This window comes from Harmonia axyridis, chromosome 3 (genome assembly GCF_914767665.1).
Source record: "Harmonia axyridis chromosome 3, icHarAxyr1.1, whole genome shotgun sequence".
NCBI lineage: Eukaryota > Metazoa > Arthropoda > Insecta > Coleoptera > Coccinellidae > Harmonia > Harmonia axyridis.
The window spans coordinates 29078960-29098268 of NC_059503.1; the positions used below are offsets into that span (position 1 = coordinate 29078960).

General features: G+C 33.8%; 3 protein-coding genes across 8 annotated transcripts in view; 2 read left to right on the plus strand and 1 right to left on the minus strand.

Moving 5' to 3' along the window:
- The window catches only part of LOC123676583 (scavenger receptor class B member 1), a 71386-nt gene extending 58707 nt beyond the window's left edge, over positions 1-12679 (plus strand). For all 6 annotated transcript variants that reach the window (XM_045612579.1, XM_045612582.1, XM_045612581.1 and 3 more), the window contains 5 exons: positions 10-213; positions 3350-3574; positions 7945-8211; positions 8302-8427; positions 11281-12679. In XM_045612579.1, the coding sequence (XP_045468535.1) occupies positions 10-213; positions 3350-3574; positions 7945-8211; positions 8302-8427; positions 11281-11637 (1179 nt within the window). In that variant the 3' untranslated portion in view covers positions 11638-12679. The remainder of the gene's footprint in view (positions 1-9; positions 214-3349; positions 3575-7944; positions 8212-8301; positions 8428-11280) is intronic.
- Positions 11944-19060, minus strand: LOC123676582 (syndetin). Its single transcript, XM_045612575.1, has 14 exons — positions 18761-19060; positions 18500-18688; positions 18137-18448; positions 17878-18066; positions 17606-17824; positions 17237-17529; positions 16990-17179; positions 16620-16933; positions 16349-16553; positions 15991-16290; positions 14191-14349; positions 14017-14138; positions 13719-13908; positions 11944-13604 (listed from the first exon to the last, which is right to left on the minus strand). Exons 1-14 carry the CDS (start codon positions 18803-18805, stop codon positions 13482-13484), a joined length of 2850 nt encoding a protein of 949 aa, XP_045468531.1. The 5' UTR covers positions 18806-19060; the 3' UTR covers positions 11944-13481.
- LOC123676584 (tRNA (adenine(58)-N(1))-methyltransferase non-catalytic subunit trm6) lies at positions 14448-15878 on the plus strand. The gene has a single exon (XM_045612583.1). It carries the CDS (start codon positions 14523-14525, stop codon positions 15762-15764), a length of 1242 nt encoding a protein of 413 aa, XP_045468539.1. The 5' UTR covers positions 14448-14522; the 3' UTR covers positions 15765-15878.
- Positions 19061-19309: the final 249 nt, after the last annotated feature.

Genomic DNA, 19309 nt, shown 5'->3' on the forward strand with positions numbered 1-19309 from the left:
ATTTTTCAGAGTATAGCCCAAGTAGTATCCGACGAAAACTCTTACTTCACCAGGTTAGGCTTAAACATGCTTATACGTCAAATTGACCAACAGCCTTTAGTCCAAATGACAGCGAGAGAGTTCATGTTCAACTACACAAACTCTCTAATGAGCCTTGGCAATCAGTTCATGCCCGGTTGGATCACTTTCAAGAACCTTGGTCTCATCGACAGGGTAAGTTGCTATCATTCAAACCTACATCTAGAGCTTACTTGGCCTTAAGTTAGGATAAGGCATAAAACAAACTTCATCATAACAAGAGCAAAACAAAGCGTCCATCCTAAGAAGTTAGGAATATAACAATAGTTCCTACTTTCGTCGAAAGGAAGTACTTTTCGAGTCTTTTTACAATTTTTCACAAAATTAGGGTTTGTCTCTTTTGCAATGATTTTTTTTGTAAGTTTTTTCAACGGATATTTCTAAAATACATCAGTACTTTTTAGGGATACTTATCATCAATTCTCATATGAAATTCGCATAAAAAATATTGAAATACTACAATGTAGATTATTGTTTGAAGAAATTATCTGAAAATTCTATAAAATTCGGTAATTTGTAAGAAGAAATGTATCTTATTTTATTTTGAACTGAGCAGTTACGTATTTCCTCTTGAGTATCTTAAGTATATTTCCAACACAAAATCCACTTTGTCATGCGATATTTAAGACGAGTTCTTTATTTGATATTTTTATCCATTGTAAGAATAATATACTTGAGATGAACGTACAAAATGGAGGCTTATAAACAACCCATAGATACACGAATTTCGGCGTAGTTGATCAAATTAAAGAAAAAAGAAGTTTTTCAACAATCTCTCTGGGCAGAACTCAATTGTCGATTCTTTTCTTTAAGAAGGTCGTCGAAATTGCCCAACGTAAGAAATGAACTCTCTCTAAGATATCTTTCAAGTGAAAAATCGAAGACAAATTAATAGATAGTTTCATCAGACGAGAAATGTGAAGAACTAAAATAAGAAAATGTTCAAATGTTAGAGAAATTGAAGAGTTTTTCAATTGTTTCTCAATTCGCACAATCCTTCTGAGAACAGTCTCAAGAGGGATTACCACCACGTGGTATTCCTCGTATCAGTCAAACATTAGCTACCCAATTATTTTCCCTCTGGCGCTCCTGCGATGACCAAACTTTGTACGGTATACGAAGTTGTACATTCATTTTATCTTCTTTTGATTTACGATGCATATATGTAGAGGGCAGCACTGTACAGGGTGGGCAAATAAGCGAGGTAAGCGGCTATATCTCAGGAACCACTCATCGTAGAGACTTGCGGCAAAAAATTTTACCACTAAAGTAAACAAAAGAAAACACTGGAAATTATTTTGAAGTTCATACCTCCACCGCTAGGGGGCGTAATAGCTTTCGTCGAGTAGAAAAATGCATTTTACTCGAAAAATTGTCATATTAAGTTGGAAAAAAAATAACATCACTGTAAACCTTGGAAAATTCTCTATCTGTTTGAATTGTCACTTTCGATTTTGCGACATCAAATGAGGGTGGGGGAAAGATAGAAATCTGACAGATTGAAATGTCTGTAACTTCTGTTTGGCTCAACATTTTTGAGCAAATTAGATCTTATTTGAGAGACAACATCTTGTTGATTAAGGAAAAAATATACTCATGATGAGTTTGATTCAGCTGCTTCCGATAGGGAGCGCTAAGTCAGAAGTTCATTGTTTTGTTCATTTTTCTCTGAAATTTCAAATGTAATGATAGGATTTTCTTAACAGAAACAAACATTTCATTGAATTTGCATGAAAAAAGCTGAAGGTCGCAAAGCGATAATTTCAGGCGTTCTGAAGTTACGGCCGAAAGAAGATATTCTTCAACTGATGCACTGCGAAAAACCAAATTGAGTCTTCAAGTTCTAACAGAAACAGAAATCTCATCAAATTTGTATGAAAAAACCAAAAGGTCGCAAAGCGATAGCTTCAGGCGTTCTGGAGTTATGGCCGAAAGAAGACACAATTTAGTTTTTCAGTGCATCAGTTGAAGAATATCTTTTTTCGTCCATAACTACAGAACCCCTGAAGCTATCGCTTTGCGACCTTTTGGTTTTTTCATACAAATTTGATGAGATTTCTGTTTCTGTTAGAACTTGAAGACTCAATTTGGTTTTTCGCAGTGCATCAGTTGAAGAATATCTTCTTTCGGCCGTAACTTCAGAACGCCTGAAATTATCGCTTTGCGACCTTCAGCTTTTTTCATGCAAATTCAATGAAATGTTTGTTTCTGTTAAGAGAATCCTATCATTACATTTGAAATTTCAGAGAAAAATGAACAAAACAATGAACTTCTGACTTAGCGCTCCCTATCGGAAGCAGCTGAATCAAATTCATCATGAGTATATTTTTTCCTTAATCAACAAGATGTTGTCTCTCAAATAAGATCTAATTTGCTCAAAAATGTTGAGCCAAACAGAAGTTACAGATATTTCAATCAGTCAGATTTCTATCTTTCCCCCACCCTCATTTGATGTCGCAAAATCGAAAGTGACAATTCAAACAGATAGAGAATTTTCCAAGGTTTACAGTGATGATATTTTTTTTCCAACTCAATATGAAAATTTTTCGAGTAAAATGCATTTTTCTACTCGACGAAAGCTATTACGCCCCCTAGCGGTGGAGGTATGAACTTCAAAATAATTTCCAGTGTTTTCTTTTGTTTACTTTAGTGGTAAAATTTTTTGCCGCAAGTCTCTACGATGAGTGGATCCTGAGATATAGCCGCTTACCTCGCTTATTTGCCCACCCTGTACAACGATCGATTATTTTTTTCACAAAATTATAGTTTTATCTCTTTTTTAATGATGTTTGTAGGTTTTTTTTCATGAATACTTTGAAAATATAACAGTGTTGTATACACTGAATACATCAATTCTTTTTCGAAAAACGAAAAGTCACCAACTTTTTTTTCATCCGCAAATTTTGTAATTATTCAATATAGATTTTGGTTTAAAGAAATTATGTGAAAATCCCATAAAAATCCGTGGTTGTATGAGGATAAATCTATAATTTCGTTTTGAACTGAGAAGTCACATGGTGGTATTCTCTTTTAAGGGTGTCGCAATAAGAAAATAAACAAACAAAAACTGATACTCATGATGCTGATGCTTCGAATTTTCTTTTCGGAAAAGAAGTAGTAAATCCAGTTCAAACAAGCTCGGAACACTCAACTTTGAAAAAAATCTTCAACATATAGGTTGATCTATATTTTTGATGGAGCTCTTTCGAAGGTTTATTTATTATTATAATCATTCATTAAGATCAAAATTGCTAACGTAAAAACTTTACAGATGTATGACTTCGACGGAGACTTCGAAACTGTGTACACTGGAGAAGACGACATTAAGAAGGCAGGACTGATAGACATGTGGAGAGGTTCGACAAAGATACCCCAATGGGAAATGCCTTGCGGAAATGTCAGGGGAGCCTCTGATGGTGCAAAGTTCCCTGCTTTTATCGAGAAGGACGAAAAGCTTCTGTTTTACAGAAAGAGTATGTGCAGGGCTAAATATTTGGTAAGTGTTCACCTGCAACCTTCTGTAAGGCATCTGGAATAGATTAGTGTAGGGTGACGTCATAAAACATTTGACACTTCACATGACTTCTGATTGGTCAAGACTAGTGTTGGACGATAGGTACTTATCGATTTTTTCTGTTTCGATACCAAGTATACTTTAGTATACAATATACATTTTTTTTTGTATACTTTTGTATTTTTGTCTTGAGTTACCGATACTGTGGAGTGATATTGTTTATTCTTTTTTTGGGAATTATTTTCCTGAAACATTGATACAATCTTAACATATAGAGAGTTAATTGTATTCAGGATTCAGGTATTTTGCGTTATTTGTCAAAATAAGAAAAAAGTAAATTTATTATTTCTTTTTAGATTCAGTTTGTAAGTAAAGGGTGTTTTTTTAGAACTATAGAACTTTAAATTGCAATAAAACAACGATGGATTATTCGATTGACATGAATTTCATTTATCCGCAAGATAATCTTGTGGCATTACATTTTAAATATGATTTCTGGCATATGAACGCCACAGCTGGCTCGGATGTAGTCTAATCTGGACGTCCAATTTTCGATTACTTTTTCCAACATTTGTGGCCGTATATCGGCAATAACACGGCGCATGTTGTCTTCCAAATGGACAAGAGTTTGTGGCTTATTCGCATAGACCAATGACTTTACATAGCCCCACAGAAAGTAGTCTAGCGGTGTTAAATCACAAGATCTTGGAGGCCAATTCACAGGTCCAAAACGTGAAATTAGGCGGTCACCAAACGTGTCTTACAATAAATCGATTGTGGCACGAGCTGTGTGACATGTTGCGCCGTCTTGTTGGAACCACAGCTCCTGGACATCATGGTTGTTCAATTCAGGAATGAAAAAGTTATTAATCATGGCTCTATACCGATCACTATTGACTGTAACGTTCTGGCCATCATCGTTCATGAAGAAGTACGGACCAATGATTCCACCAGCCCATAAAGCGCACCAAACATTCAGTTTTTCTGGATGTAACGGTGTTTCGATATACACTTGAGGATTAGCTTCACTCCAAATGCTGCAATTTTGTTTGTTGACGTAGCCATTCAACCAGAAGTGCGCTTCATCGCTAAACAAAATAAAATGGACGTAGTGCGCGATACGTATTTCGCACAGAACCATTATTTTCGAAATGAAATTGCACTGTTTGCAAGCGTTGTTCAGGCGTGAGTCTATTCATGATGAATTGCCAAACCAAACTGAGAATAAATCACTTGACAGCTGTTGAATCGGTCGCCATCTTGAACAGTATTGCCAACTTAAATTTATATATACCTCGAAAAAAACACCCATTATCAATAACTTCATCGAATCCAGACTGTAGTTTTACCTCCAATCGTTAGGTATTAGAAATAATGGTGGTATGATCTTAATCTACATTATTAAAAAAAAAATCAATTCGTTTATAATTTCCAATAATAAATCGTTCTGTAGTTAACTTTTTGGAATATGCGGTTTTCCTACCTATCCAAAAATCGAACATAAAGCTATCTGTCTGAAGTTCAGTTTCTCAATGTTTAGTTGTTCGAAGATAGAAGATATTTATTTATTAGTTACGATCATCAGTTGTTATACTATTCTTAGCCCGCGAATGGGATCCTTAAATGATAAAATAATAATAATAAAGTAGGCAAAAAATAAATTGTGAAACATTGAATACCAAGAAAAATTAAACCATTAAAAAAGTTTGCTTTGATTGCACTGAATGCAAACATTATTTTCACCGTCCCAATAATTTCGAAGTGATGCATTTCAGACCCCTTTCATTCACTTGATCTAGCTAAGTATTTAAGTTACCTACCTTTTTGTTTTGACAACCATAATTCTGTAACTTCAAATCGAATAGAGATGGTATAGATCGAATCGAAATGCACCGGAATCATTTCGAATTGGTATTCTGTAACTCTTAGAACATTGATAATCTATATTCACGGGCGTAGCCAGGTTTCAGTTTCGGGGGGGGTTTTACATATCATAAAAAAAATCTTATGTTTTTCTTTTTAAATATATCAACTTTAAAAGAGCCCATTCAGTCTATTTCCACTAGTTTTATTTTTCAAGTATGTTTTGAGAAAAAAAGCATTTTCAAAATCACTTTTTGAAATTCAGTTTATTTCTTTACATCGATTCCTATGAATATATTTAGGAAAAAATACCGTCGTAGTATTTATACAACAGAGTACTCAAATTCAAATTTATGAGTAGAAAGTTTATATGCAAAAAACCGGTAAAAAATGATATCACCTTTTTTGCATTTTTTTCAATGTTTATCATGAAATTTTGTTGGCAAACTTCACATTCGAATTCTGTTCCCCAGAAACAGAGATAATAAATCGAAGAAATTAAAACTACCCCATCAACTGAGTTTTAGCAGAGATACATAGATATAATACGCTAATTTTGAACTATCGTTTGAGCCAGGTTTTTCGGACAAAAAACTTTATGGAAGAAAACGTCAGAAGATTAAATTTATTTGTATTTTTTTTTAATGTTCCGTCACAGAATTTTGGTGCTAAACCTCAGATTCGGATTCAGAACCCAACAAAATAAAGGGTGTTTTTTTAAGAGCTATAGAACTTTAAATTGCAATAAAGCAACGAAGGATTATTCGATTGATATGAATTTTATTTATCCGCAAGATAATCTTGTGGCATTACATTTTAAATATGATTTCTGGCATATGACCGACAAGGCTGGCTCGGATGTAGTCCAATCTGGACGTCCAATTTTCGATGACTTTTCCAACATTTGTGGCCGTATATCGGCAATAACACGGCGAATGTTGTCTTCCAAATGATCAAGGGTTTGTGGCTTATCCGCATAGACCAATGACTTTACATAGCCCCACAGAAAGTAGTCTAGCGGTGTTAAATCACAAGATCTTGGAGGCCAATTGGTCCAAAACGTGAAATTAGGCGGTCACCAAACGTGTCTTCCAATAAATCGATTGTGGCACGAGCTGTGTGACATGTTGCGCCGTCTTGTTGGAACCACAGTTCCTGGACATCATGGTTGTTCAATGCAGGAATGAAAAAGTTAGTAATCATGGCTCTATACCGATCACCATTGACTGTAACGTTCTGGCCATCATCGTTTTTGAAGAAGTACGGACCAATGATTCCACCAGCCCATAAAGCGCACCAAACAGTCAGTTTTTCTGGATGTAACGGTGTTTCGACATACACTTGAGGATTAGCTTCACTCCAAATGCGGCAGTTTTGTTTGTTGATGTAGCCATTCAACCAGAAGTGCGCTTCATCGCTAAATAAAATAAAATGGACGTATTGCGCGATACGTATTCCGCACAGAACCATTATTTTCGAAATGAAATTGCACTATTTTCAAGCGTTCTTCAGGCGTGAGTCTATTCATGATGAATTGCCAAACCGAACTGAGAATAAATCACTTGACAGCTGTTAAATCGGTAGCCATCTTGAACAGTAATGCCAACTTAAAGTTATATACCTCGAAAAAAACACCCGTTACAAACGATCGAAAAAATCAAACTAACCCATAACTTTCCTTTGAGGGGCACATGTGAGCACAAATTAACTGGATTACGTAGAGGTAATTTAATTCAAATTTCACATTACAAATTAATTGAACTGAGAGTGATAATTTCATTCACTTTTTACAAATTCCATTAAAAAATATTTTCGAGATTTTGAAAAAAAAAAAAAGGTTTTTTGACATCTTCAACATTTCGGGGGGGGTTTGAACCCCCAAAACCCCCCCCCTGGCTACGCCCGTGTCTATATTTTAAGCTGCAACTCAAGTAGAATTACTATGGATACCAATACGAATCAATTTGACGATAGAAGAAGAATTGGATACAGAATACCAAATTTGGATACGATAGAAGTGAAATATTCCGATTTCTCAGATTACGATTCGATTCATTGGTTTCTATTCGAGTAACAGAATAGGGCTTTGAAACTGTTGTGCTTGGACTTCAAGATAAAAATAGGTATTCGATTCAGAATGAATATTATGATTGTACTTCGCCAAATAAAAAAAATTCTCAAATTTTACAGTTTTAGATAGGTATTAAACTGATATATGTACTATACAAAATATTCTATACTTTCGAAGCGATCCGATATCGATATTGCTCGCTTCGATACTACAGGATCAAAATTATCTATACTTTTTAAAGCAATGCGCAACACTAGTCAGGACTAAGTATTTCATATCAGTGTCCAATAGGCTATGTATAAGTTTGTTACATGCATGTTCCTCCTTACTAAATATTTTATATTATTCTATAGTTTCACCCCATATGTGATCTTTTTAATTTTTCTCATTTCTTATGAGTTCGTATTCTTTCTTACAGGTAAAAGTCAATGAAACCGTAAAGGATAGCTTCCAATCCTACGTGTACAACTTCCAAGAAGACTCTCCTGAAACAGAAAAATGTTTGTGTTACGATAAATCAAATTGCTTCCCCAGAGGACTCCTTGATGTTCACGGGTGTTACTACGGTTTTCCAATAGCTCTGAGCAGTCCTCATTTCTATAATAATGACCCCATTCTCAAGGCCAAAGTTGAAGGAGTTAATCCTGATGCTTCCAAGCATGATTCTTACTTCGTAATAGAACCTGTAAGTATATTTACGTAGAATTGAATTGATATATCTACCTAGTAATATTTTCAAGGGATTAAATTATTAATGACCATTTTTTTCGTACAGAAATCTGGAGTACCAGTCGAATTAAGGGCTAATTTCCAGATCAACATGGCTCTTAGAGATATAACTTCAATAGCTCATGTTGACAAATTTGCCAACATGGTTTTGCCACTCTTGTGGGCTGAGTTTGTAAGTACCTTTCATACACATACATTGGATAATTATTAAAAAAATGAGGAAAGCATTTACATGTGGGATGTTTTTGAGCGTTCGTCATTTATGCCTCCATTCCGCCTTTGGAGACCATAGAGATCGCTTCTAACATTTTTTTTCGATGAATTTTCTATGTTTTTGATTAAAACAATGTTTAAACTTTCTATGCTTCTACTGCCAAATAAATTCGGGTATAAACAATTTGAGGATAACATTATGTAACCACGTAGCTTCCAACTTATTTTAACTTCATATTCAGACACTCTAATTGATAATATCCAATTTTCTTGCAGGGGCGGATCCAGGGGGGGGGCCATGGGGGCCATGGCCCCCCCCTCGCGGACCTTATAACTATAAAAGTGTATCCTGAATTCCCGAAAAATATGCACTCATTAAGTTTTAAATTTTTTTTTTCCAATAGATAGCTTTAGTTATCTGTATTACGCGTTTAATAAGTCCGATCGGGTTCCACAACATGGCGTTAGAAAGATGAGATTTTGTACTACATAATCTTTTGCGACAGTTTTGTGATAAGTTTACTCAGCGCGCGTTGAAGATGGACAAAATAACAAAGAAAAATACGTTATATTTGAGTTTTTCTTCGATAAAGCCGAAAATGCGAGCCAAGCGGCTGAAAATTTAAATAGTATTTATGTTCTTGATAGTGTAATAGCCAATTACGCGCAATTTTGTTTTCGTCGATTCCGTTCCAGTAATTTTTATGTCAAAGGTGCTTGATGCTGGAGACCAATTGTCTAAAATATCGACAAAATCAAGGACATTTTCGGGTCCTGTTTCCATTGCTCAAGAGTTGAAGATTGCGTAAAAAACCTTTTTGAACCATTTGCAAAAGGCTGGTCTCAAGAAGAATCTAGATGTATGGGTACCACACGAGTTACTGCAAAAAACCTCTTGGACCGAATTTTCATTTGCGAATCGCTGCTGAAACGCAATAAAATAACCCCATTGTGGAAACGGTTGGTGGCTGGTGATGAAATGTGAATGACTTACGACAAACGTCAAGTGAAAACGGTCCTAGTAAAAAAGCGGTGAGCTGTCGGAATCGGTCAGGAAGGTTTTGCTGTGTATTTGGTGGGATTGGCAGGGAATTATCTACATAAGCTGCTCCCCTAAGGCACAAATATTGACTCAGATCTGTACTGTCAACATTTAGACCTTCTGAAGGAAGCAATTGCCCAGAAGCAACCACCAGGAGAGGAATTGTGTTCCTTGGGGACAACGTAAGGCCACACACATCAATAGTGACTCGCCAGAAGTTCTTATGCATCCACCTTATAATCCGGACCTGGCACCAAGGGATTATCATATCTTGCTGTCCATGGCGAACAATTTTGCTGGTGAAAAATTCGTTTTAACAGAGGCTTGTGAAATTCGACTGTCTCAATTTTTCGCCAATATCGACTAGGGCTTCTATGAGGGAGGCATACACAAACCTTCAAAAAAGCAACAAGTTATAGAACAAAACGGCGCATATTCGAAAGGAAACGGATCATTCTAACTGTGGTAATTAAATCTTGATTTTTATGCAAAAATAATGATTTTTTTCTATACCTCATACTTTCTTGTGCCCGAGTTTTCTCATGAAATACATCTACATATATTCATGAAATTGTTCGAACTTGTTTTTGTACTACAAATATTTTGGAAACTGAATATGATATGATTTACTAAAATACATCTTTCTATAAAAAGCACGTGTCTTGATAGGCACCAACAAAAAATTCCGCTATTTTGCTAATCGATATCAGCCGTGACTTTCTATGGCCCCCCCCCCCTCAGACATCGCCTGGATCCGCCCCTGTTTTCTTGGTAGGTAATAAGAACAGGAAGCATATACTTATCCACACCAAAATATTTCAATGGCCAGTTGCACCATTTGCCCAAACATTAATTAAAAATTTAAACATTGATTACGTTCTGATTTCATAAGAGAAATCAGAAAGTATTGCAAGTATCTCTGCCTGAAAGACACTTAGACAGTGGCCTAGCGATATTGAGCATTTGGTACTAGCCCCGAATACTCCAGCTCCAGTCCCCGTCGTGGTTTAGGAACCATCTGTATACCATCTGATGGTATTCTCTTTAAAACTGGGATAGAATATAGATAGATTTGTGGGTTGTGGTCCTTATACTGTGACTAAAGTAGTTCACGGCCAAGGACAAATTAGGGAAATAAAAGAACGGGATAAAAACACTTATTCAATTTATTTCCAACCCACTAAAAGAGTTTGAAGAAGATGACAATTTGTCTAATCGATTCTTAGGGTCGCTGGTCACTTGGGTCGTTGCAGGTACTTTTTCGTCGGTCTCGGGAACAGATGTGAAAATCTTTAATCTTCTCGTTGTCGGTGAAAGTGTCTGACATATGTTGTAGTTGTAGACTGGTCTGAACTCAATTGAAATGCCGAGTTTTATGGGCATTCAGGCTGTTTTCCATTCGACCGTTATCAAAGCCTTTCTACGGATCTTTGATAATCCTAAGTTTGTACACTGAATTCTTCAGTTCTCGGACATAGAATATTTTTGAAGGAATCGATAGATTCCCTTCAGATTATTAATAATCTTCTACGGGTTTATTCGTTCGAAAGTTATCGTGTTTGCGGACGGAAGAAGGACATGACGGATTTAGAAAACAAATTGGTCATCAGTTAGGCAAACCTTATGGTTTGAAACGATATTTGTTTCAAAATTCCGAAAATCACATTTATTCTTGACGAATTGATAAAGCGGTCTGTTCAGGGACGAATGCTCAAAAGCAAGGAATTTTTTCTGTGAAGAACCGTAAATTAAATTCATTTTTATTTACAGAGGATGTATGGTTTACCAGACAGCCTTAGAATGAGACTACAACTATACCTACATATCTTACCACTGGTAACAGATGTCCTGATGTATACTTGTCTGATAGGAGGCTTCTTTATCCTTATCTACTCAGTATATCGACTCACCCAGCTCAAAAACAACACGAAGAGGAGACAAGCTCCGTGGATCCATGATGCGCCACATTACATTAAGAACACACTTTCAAGCTATAGAAGTGAGAAGGATCAATACAATAATCCAACTGACAAAGAACTAGAAACATATTATACCAGTGTAATAATTCCTTTAACCCAGGAGTTAGAAGAGACTGGTGAACTCAAGAGGTCTAGTGCAACTGCATGAAAGCTTATTAGACTTTTAATTTATTTCTGTGATTACTAGTTTCTACTCAGATCAAAATAATCATGTTTGGATGTAGCCAATCAGAATTCAGATCTTGTTATAGTGAAAAGATCAGTGGTTCCTACCAATCAGTGATTTGGGCAAATGGGTGAGGCTTGACTAGATTGATATCAGTTCCTGATTGAATTTAATGATATTTGAATGCAATGTCTGTATGTTTCAATTGTTGGCAATTGAAAAGTTTCGAAAATCTGAACTAAAGAAAGAAGCAAATTTGAATAACCATAAACATCTGTTGAATGTAGGAAATTAACATTTTACTAAGTTTGAATTGAATGAGAATATACCCACTTTCGATAAATTCCAATGAGAAGACATATTAAACCTCAGTTTATTGAAAATATTTAATAAAATAAATTACCTATCTGTGATAGTGAAATGTTGATTTGAAGGGTAATTTTAATCAGATACAGGCGTCTACATTTTTGCCTTGTAGTTTTGTTTTAAAAACACAAAATGTAATAATGCTTTACATCTGATGTGTGATATTATTTTTTTTAACTTAACAATTTTGAATGTTGAGATATTTTTATGATAAGGAGAGCAATACTTGGTGCATTAAGAAGTTTCTCATATTATTATCATTTTAGTGGTAGAACTTTACAGGGTGACTGCATATTTATTTATTTTAGATAAATTAGGAACACACTCATCAGTATTTTGCGATTTGTAATAGATTTATATCATAACAAGTATTCAGCAATTCATTACTAAAAAAAAAAAAAAAATTAAAAAAAATTGTAAAATGTCATATAAATATAAAAAAAATCAACCAATATATCTATTCCTTTTTGCAGATTATTGAATAATAGTGTTATGTTCAGTCTAATTTTTTTATTGTCATCAAGATAAATAATTTTGTAATTATTTATACAAAACGAGAATACAAAGAAACACTGTTAATAATATAATGAATTTAAGAATGTGCCGGGTAATGTACAAGAGAAGAATATAAAGAAAAATAAAACTATTTTCTTAGTTATTTTTTTGTTTTTTTTTTTCATTTAAGTACATACAATTCACAAAAAAATTATATTGAAAAACATAAGATTTTCAAACTGAATGTTTGAAATGCTTGTGCAAATATATATTATATATAAATATTTTTTCAAGAATGGAATGTTCTGCAGAATATTTTGGTGCACAGGACATATTAGTTTCAATAACTTTTCAACATTTCAATATGTACCCTGTTTGTTGTCCAATCAACAACTATGTAATTAGAAGAAATATATTTTCCTCAGAAAACTAAAATATCTAATGATGAATTCAAATCTGACACTTCATAATCATTATAGAAACTATTTTTCTTTAAAATTAATACATATTAATAAGACATCACAGTTTAGTAACGTGTTGAGGGAGACATTACAAATTTGCTGAAAATTATGTGCGAGATTCAATTTAAAAACTAAATATTATTTTTATAATTAAATAAATACTTTGAGAATAAAATTATCTCATAAGAAAAAAGAATGTCATGTTACAGTACAGATTCTAAGTAAGATAATCAGAGAAAATACATATCAGGCTTACAAATTCAACAATAAATGAGCAAAAATTCAAATATTATACCTTTGGAAATATTTTAATAAATAAATTACAATATGGATTCAGTTAAAATAAAATTAATGTAAAGATCTATAAATAAATTAGCAACAATAAGGACTATACAAAAATAAATTTATACATATAGACATAATATAATGCGTACAATGACAACAATTTTTTCTACCTAAAATAGTTTATTATTCAGACATTGCTAATTGGGACTCCTCTCTATGCTATCTTTCTGAAAAGTGGTTCTTTTCCATTTCTTCAATCATTTGAATCAGTCTTTGTCTCGTCTTCTTATTGTTTTGACAAACACAAGAGATGAGGCCATGGAAATGTTTTGTTGAATACTCCTTCATAATGGAAAAATTTTTTAATTGCAATGATTGAATAAGAGGCAAAAAAGAAACATTGAGATATTTTCCAATGTAATTCATAAATGCCTAAAAATTGAATCATTCACTTACATTATGTTCCTTAATCCATTTTTCTAATTCATGTTCAGGTAAATAATAAGCCTTGACATAATTCTCCACATAAGATTTATGAGGAACAGGTTTAAGACTAGCCATCTTTTCAAACTTCGAGAGAAACTGAGTGAAATCCAATTGCATCAAAGCCCTTCCACCATTCGAGCACTTTTTTGCCTCAGCAAACCTTTCAACAAATGAAAATAACGCTCATTCAATTTGCTAAATATCTGTCAATTTAATCATCTATATAGTCAAAATCAAAGATATTGAAACATCTTTGGTCAAAACTTACCCTTGTACCAGAGTATGAGTTATGATGTGAGCCACATTTTCCCAAAGAGATTTATACACACAGCTAGGTATAGGGATTTTAAAGGCTATCTTTTCAAGCCTTATGGTAAAATTTTGAACTTCCTAAAGTATAAAGAAATATTTATATTCAGAATTGAAATTTTTCAATACCTACTCTCAACAAAATATCTACATAGCTATTGTGCTGCGACATCACGTCCCTCACTTCCCAATTAATTTTGGACATCATTATTAATATTTGTCTAAGATCAAAAGCTTGAGAACAAACAGCCATATAAACAGGTTTTCGCAGATCCACAGCGCAAGCCACATCCTAAAAAGAAGAATAAGAACTCTATAATTCAATGATCTCGCCCATAGAATTCATAAAACCAAGTTCAATGATCTCGCCATACATTAATTCTGTGATTGACAACCGATCACATTTAACCTCAAATTTGAACGTGTTTGTTTATACAACCAGCAGTCTCCAGAAATCAGTTAAAAATGGAAGAAACGATAAAAGTAGGGGATTATGTCATTGTTCAAAGGCAAAATTACACGAAATTGCATAAATTGAAAGCACATGGAACTATGCAACTTGGTAGCTTCATAATAGAAATGGATAACATCGTAGGAGAAAAATATTTCGATACCTTTCAAATCAAAAATGTGCCAAATACGAAAAGGAACTATACTTTAGAAAAAATTGAGGATGCATCCCTAATCAATTCAAATTTAACAGTTGAACAGTCAGGTAATGATAACCGGAACATCAAGGCTGATGACAATAATCAAGTTATGTCTAGTGAAGAAATTAATAAATTGAAAGATGAAGAGTTGTCCTCAAACAATATAGTGGAAAAATTGATATCAAATTCGAAAACGTTCAGTGTGAAAACTGAATTCAGTCAAGAGAAATATATTAAGAAAAAAGCCAAGAAATATTTTGAATATGTGGAGATACGTCGACCAAATATAAGACTCTTAGCTCAAATGTTTTACAGACAGGACCCATCAAAAATTCTAGGTATAAGAATAGACGATTTATCCCAAATACTGACATACTCTAATATTCAATCTGAAGGAACTCATATTTTGTATGATAGTGGAACATCCGGTCTTATGTCGGCAGCTTTAATGGAAACTATAGGAGCAAACACTAGTGGTAAACTTATTCATATGCATCCAGGCAATGAATGTCAAAAAGTTGCATTTCTTGCTATGGAATTTCCAGAAGAACAATCAAAAAGATGTATTAATGTTAATTTATATTCTGTGTTGAGACATTGCCACCAAGGTAAGTCAGAAAGTGACAAAGAGGACTGTGATACAGAAATGAATGATATCGTGGAAAATAATGAAAAAATGGAGACAGAGGCATCGGTTGAACCAGATCCGAAAAGAAGAAAAGTGTATAAACCAACTTGGCAGGTTGAAAATGAAGAAGCATGCCAACTTCTAAAAGAAGGTGTTCATTCTATAGTTATAACTGCAAAAGAACATCCAGTTAATATTGTGGATGCTTTAGAACCTTTTCTTTTACCAAGTCGAAACTTGGTAGTATTTTCTACAACAAGGGAACCTTTACAAGAACTTTACTTTCATCTGAAAAGTAAAAATTTTTTAGCAGTTAGGTTAACTACAAATTTTATGAGAAACTATCAAGTTTTACCAGAACGGACTCATCCTGAAGTCAATATGACTTATGGAGGTTATTTGTTAACAGCTGTAAAAGTTACACATTGAAAAATTAATTAAATTAACTGAAGATTCAAGTAATTTTTATGGACTATTGAATTCTCATATTTATTGAGAAATGTTTTTAAGAGCTTTTAAATATATTAACAATTTATAACAGAAGAAATATGTTTATTTTTACCTTCGCACCTTATTTTCCCAATCCTTTGTTTCAAATGTAAGTTCACCTTAACGTCTTTGAATTTTAAAAATGAAAGCTTGAAAATAATCTCACCTGTTGGAAAAACTGGTCCAGCATATACTTGTTTGACTGAGGTATTAAATACTCCATAAACTCTTGTAGAGCTTGATACTGAGATGCCAAATAGACCAAACTTTCTACTGCCACTATCCTTTCAGATAACCCATGTAGTTGTTCAGATTTTGTTAAATCAACAATAGGAGATAGACATGGTTTCATGACCCTGTCGTCTTCAATACCTGTTTCATTTAGGGTGTGTAAGATCATATTATCTGATATTTTTTTAAGGGTAGTGTGAAGTTGAGAGGTATATAGGGAGTTGCTAGATATGGTCTGAAAGTAATTCAGTTAGAAGCAAGCTTCTACAATGTAATATCGTAATTTAGCTCACCAGATCTGAAGCAAAGAAGGTATGTACAGCATACAAATAGTAATAGAATAGTTCATTCATGCACATTATAATCTTATAAGAGATAGGCCGAAGCAATCTTGACATTTGTAAATATTTTCCCATCTGTCGCAGTACTGAGAGTGTCGTATTTGTCAAAATGGGAGCCCTATGAGCGTTTTTGTCTTTCTTTTCTTTTGGTACGTTCCTAAAGTGAAATTTTTAAAAAAAAGATTACCTCAAAGTATAGTGGTTAATTTGGAATGTTACTTACTTAGAGTTCTCGTCTTCGGAGTCTTTTTTAATCTCTTCTGATTCGTCTTCGCTTTCTTCAGAGAAATAACCACTTGCGTCATTTTCATCTGCTAAAATATCCTCATCAATTACTGTCTCGTCTAAGCCAGAATCGAAAGGAGTACCATGATCACTGTGGCGTATGAAGTAGTTTCCATATATACTGCTGCCATCTTGGGAATGAGTTGATGAACAGCAATCATTTGATGCTGATGAATGTGGAATCACGATTTGAGTGCTAAGCTGGGACCTGAACTTGAAGTTTTTGAGTAGGGAACGTAGAGATTTGAACTCCTGCAGATAGCAAATTTTTGACAGAAAGGTCATAAGATTGTTCATTCTATACTCACCTGGAGTTTGAGGATGCTGAATGAAGATTTAACTGGGCAAAGTTCCCACATTTCGTTCTCGAAGAATATCCTTAGCTCATCCAACCTGGCAGAGTGATAATTTTTGAAATAATTTATGCTCTGCTTTCTTATGGACTCAAGTAATTCATCAGATTTGCTCATGCAAAATTCATCCCCCACTTGTATCAACCTTAATATAGAATAATTCAAGTTACACCAGGAAATTGATTAACAATGAATTCGGTACCTGTGGATCACACTTAAGACTTGAACAAACTGATCAAACTTGTATCTGCCAAGATCTACATTGAGTAGCAGGCTGGAGACCTTTCTCTGTACATCATCCCAGATTTTTATCAGGTTATGTTCAAGTTTTTTCCTCTCCAATTGCTGTTCTGGTTCTGGACTGTTGTTTTCAGTTATGTAGTCATTGTCTTGATTGTTGTACCAACCAACAAGTTGATGGTAGCTCAGAACTATTTTGAAGAGAACTTTACACAGATCTACCAAGCACGGAATGAACAGATCTTGTGGTACGGACTAAAAAAAGAATTGGAAGACGAGTGGTCAAAAATACACACACACATATATATCTAAACCTGAGATATGGACTAACCTGGCATAAAATTTTATATGGATTTTTTTCAGTAGTATCACTGGATATAAGCACATCAGGACTACTGACATATGACTGAACAACATTAAAAGATTGGTGGTAAATAGCAGTAATATAGTGTACATGCAAATTGTCTATTACTGAAGACTGAGATTTATCCAACAGTTTGAAAGCTTCTTGAAGTTTTGAAAAATATTCTTCATTGAAATGCAGGCAAGTCTGCAAAATCATCAAGTATCAGAATGGAACAGTGAGTTTTTTGAAATACTAACTTGTGCTAGAGCTTTATCAAGCTGGCTATCAGTATTTTCCATAGTTTCTTGTAATTTATATGTTAAAGCAGCAACACAAGTAAAGTGTCTATATTTATAAGCAATTTTCTGACACCTTTGTAATTCAAAAATCGCACCAACATAATCACCTTCATTAAGAAGTACATGGAGTCTTTTATCAAAATTATTCTGAAATATAACCATATATCAATGAATACATTTTATTTAAACAATATAAGAAATTCAAAGAGCTGCTTACTAGATTTTTGATCATTTTCAGATTATTCAGTAAATTTTGTGCTAATTTCCTCTTTCTATAATTAGCCATAACCAATAGAGACTCCTGATATTCCCTTTTAACGATATTTAATTCTCTTCTACTTTTTCTACAAAAATCTAAAGTATCCTTAACTTTTTGTAGGACTTCAAGCACATGTTGGAATTCATCATTACAAGAGGTTTGGTGTTCTAGGATCAGTTGAAGAACTTTCTTAGAAACAACTTGATGTTGTTGCTTTAATGTGTTGAAATCTCTTTGAATTTGATCACATTCAAGAGTTTCTGGCAATTTCTACAAGAATGGCAATGAGAGACATAAAAGGTGATGGTTTATAGGTCTTACTCCTAATTCAAATCTAGAGATATCGTAGCTTTCGTCTAAGGAAAAATAGGCTGCTTCTATACTTTCTAAAATGTCTTGATCAGCAGGCCTATTTGCTTCTGATACTGTTTTACTGTTAATTGATAATGTTGAAACTTCGTTGAAGTGGTAATTTGCATCGGAAAATCCCATAGATGGTATTTTAGGAGCCTAAAATATATGTTTTTCACGTATGTTGTTGAGAAAAATGTAAACCCTAAATTAACAGTTTACAATACTGACCTGTTTATTGATAAGACCCAAGATTTTATTCTTCAATTCCTCCATTTTGAATAATTGCAAATAATTATTTTAATTGGTTGTGTTTTGAAGAATCAATTAGCAATGTTTTTCATTTCCTATAAATATTTTGGAAACTCTTAAGCTGTCATTACACAAGACCGAAATGAGTGGTTTCAGAAAGAAGATTTAAAACAATATTCAATATGATTTGTGAGTCAGTTTGAAGGAGAGTATAAGGAAATTCGTAAAATTTTCATATTTTTATATAAATTTTAATTTACGTGAGAGTACAAATACAACTTCTTACAGTCCATTCAGGAATTATTAGAGAGTTATTGCAACGCACAAATAAGCGATCTTTTATTAAAGGATCCTGTAATAAAGGATCCTCTATCGTGGACGTTAAAAGTGAACTATTGCAAGGTGCTTTTAACGAAAGTCAGTAAAGTGACAGATCTTTAAATTTGACATATTTATATTTTGTCACCTTTATTTTGTATTCTGATAAATAAAATAATTCATTTGGTAAAAGTTCAAAATCGAAAATGA

What these genes read in the sequence shown, in the direction of transcription:
- LOC123676582 (XM_045612575.1), bottom strand. Translation starts at nt 18,805, where the DNA reads ATGGAGGAATTGAAGAATAAAATCTTGGGTCTTATCAATAAACAG. An exon ending in CCTTCTTTGCTTCAGATCTG is followed by an intron (nt 16,291 to 16,348) that starts GTGAGCTAAATT and finishes AATTACTTTCAG; the next exon opens with ACCATATCTAGCAACTCCCT. An exon ending in AATGGATTAAGGAACATAAT is followed by an intron (nt 13,605 to 13,718) that starts GTAAGTGAATGA and finishes TCCATTATGAAG; the next exon opens with GAGTATTCAACAAAACATTT.
- LOC123676584 (XM_045612583.1), top strand. Translation starts at nt 14,523, where the DNA reads ATGGAAGAAACGATAAAAGTAGGGGATTATGTCATTGTTCAAAGGCAA.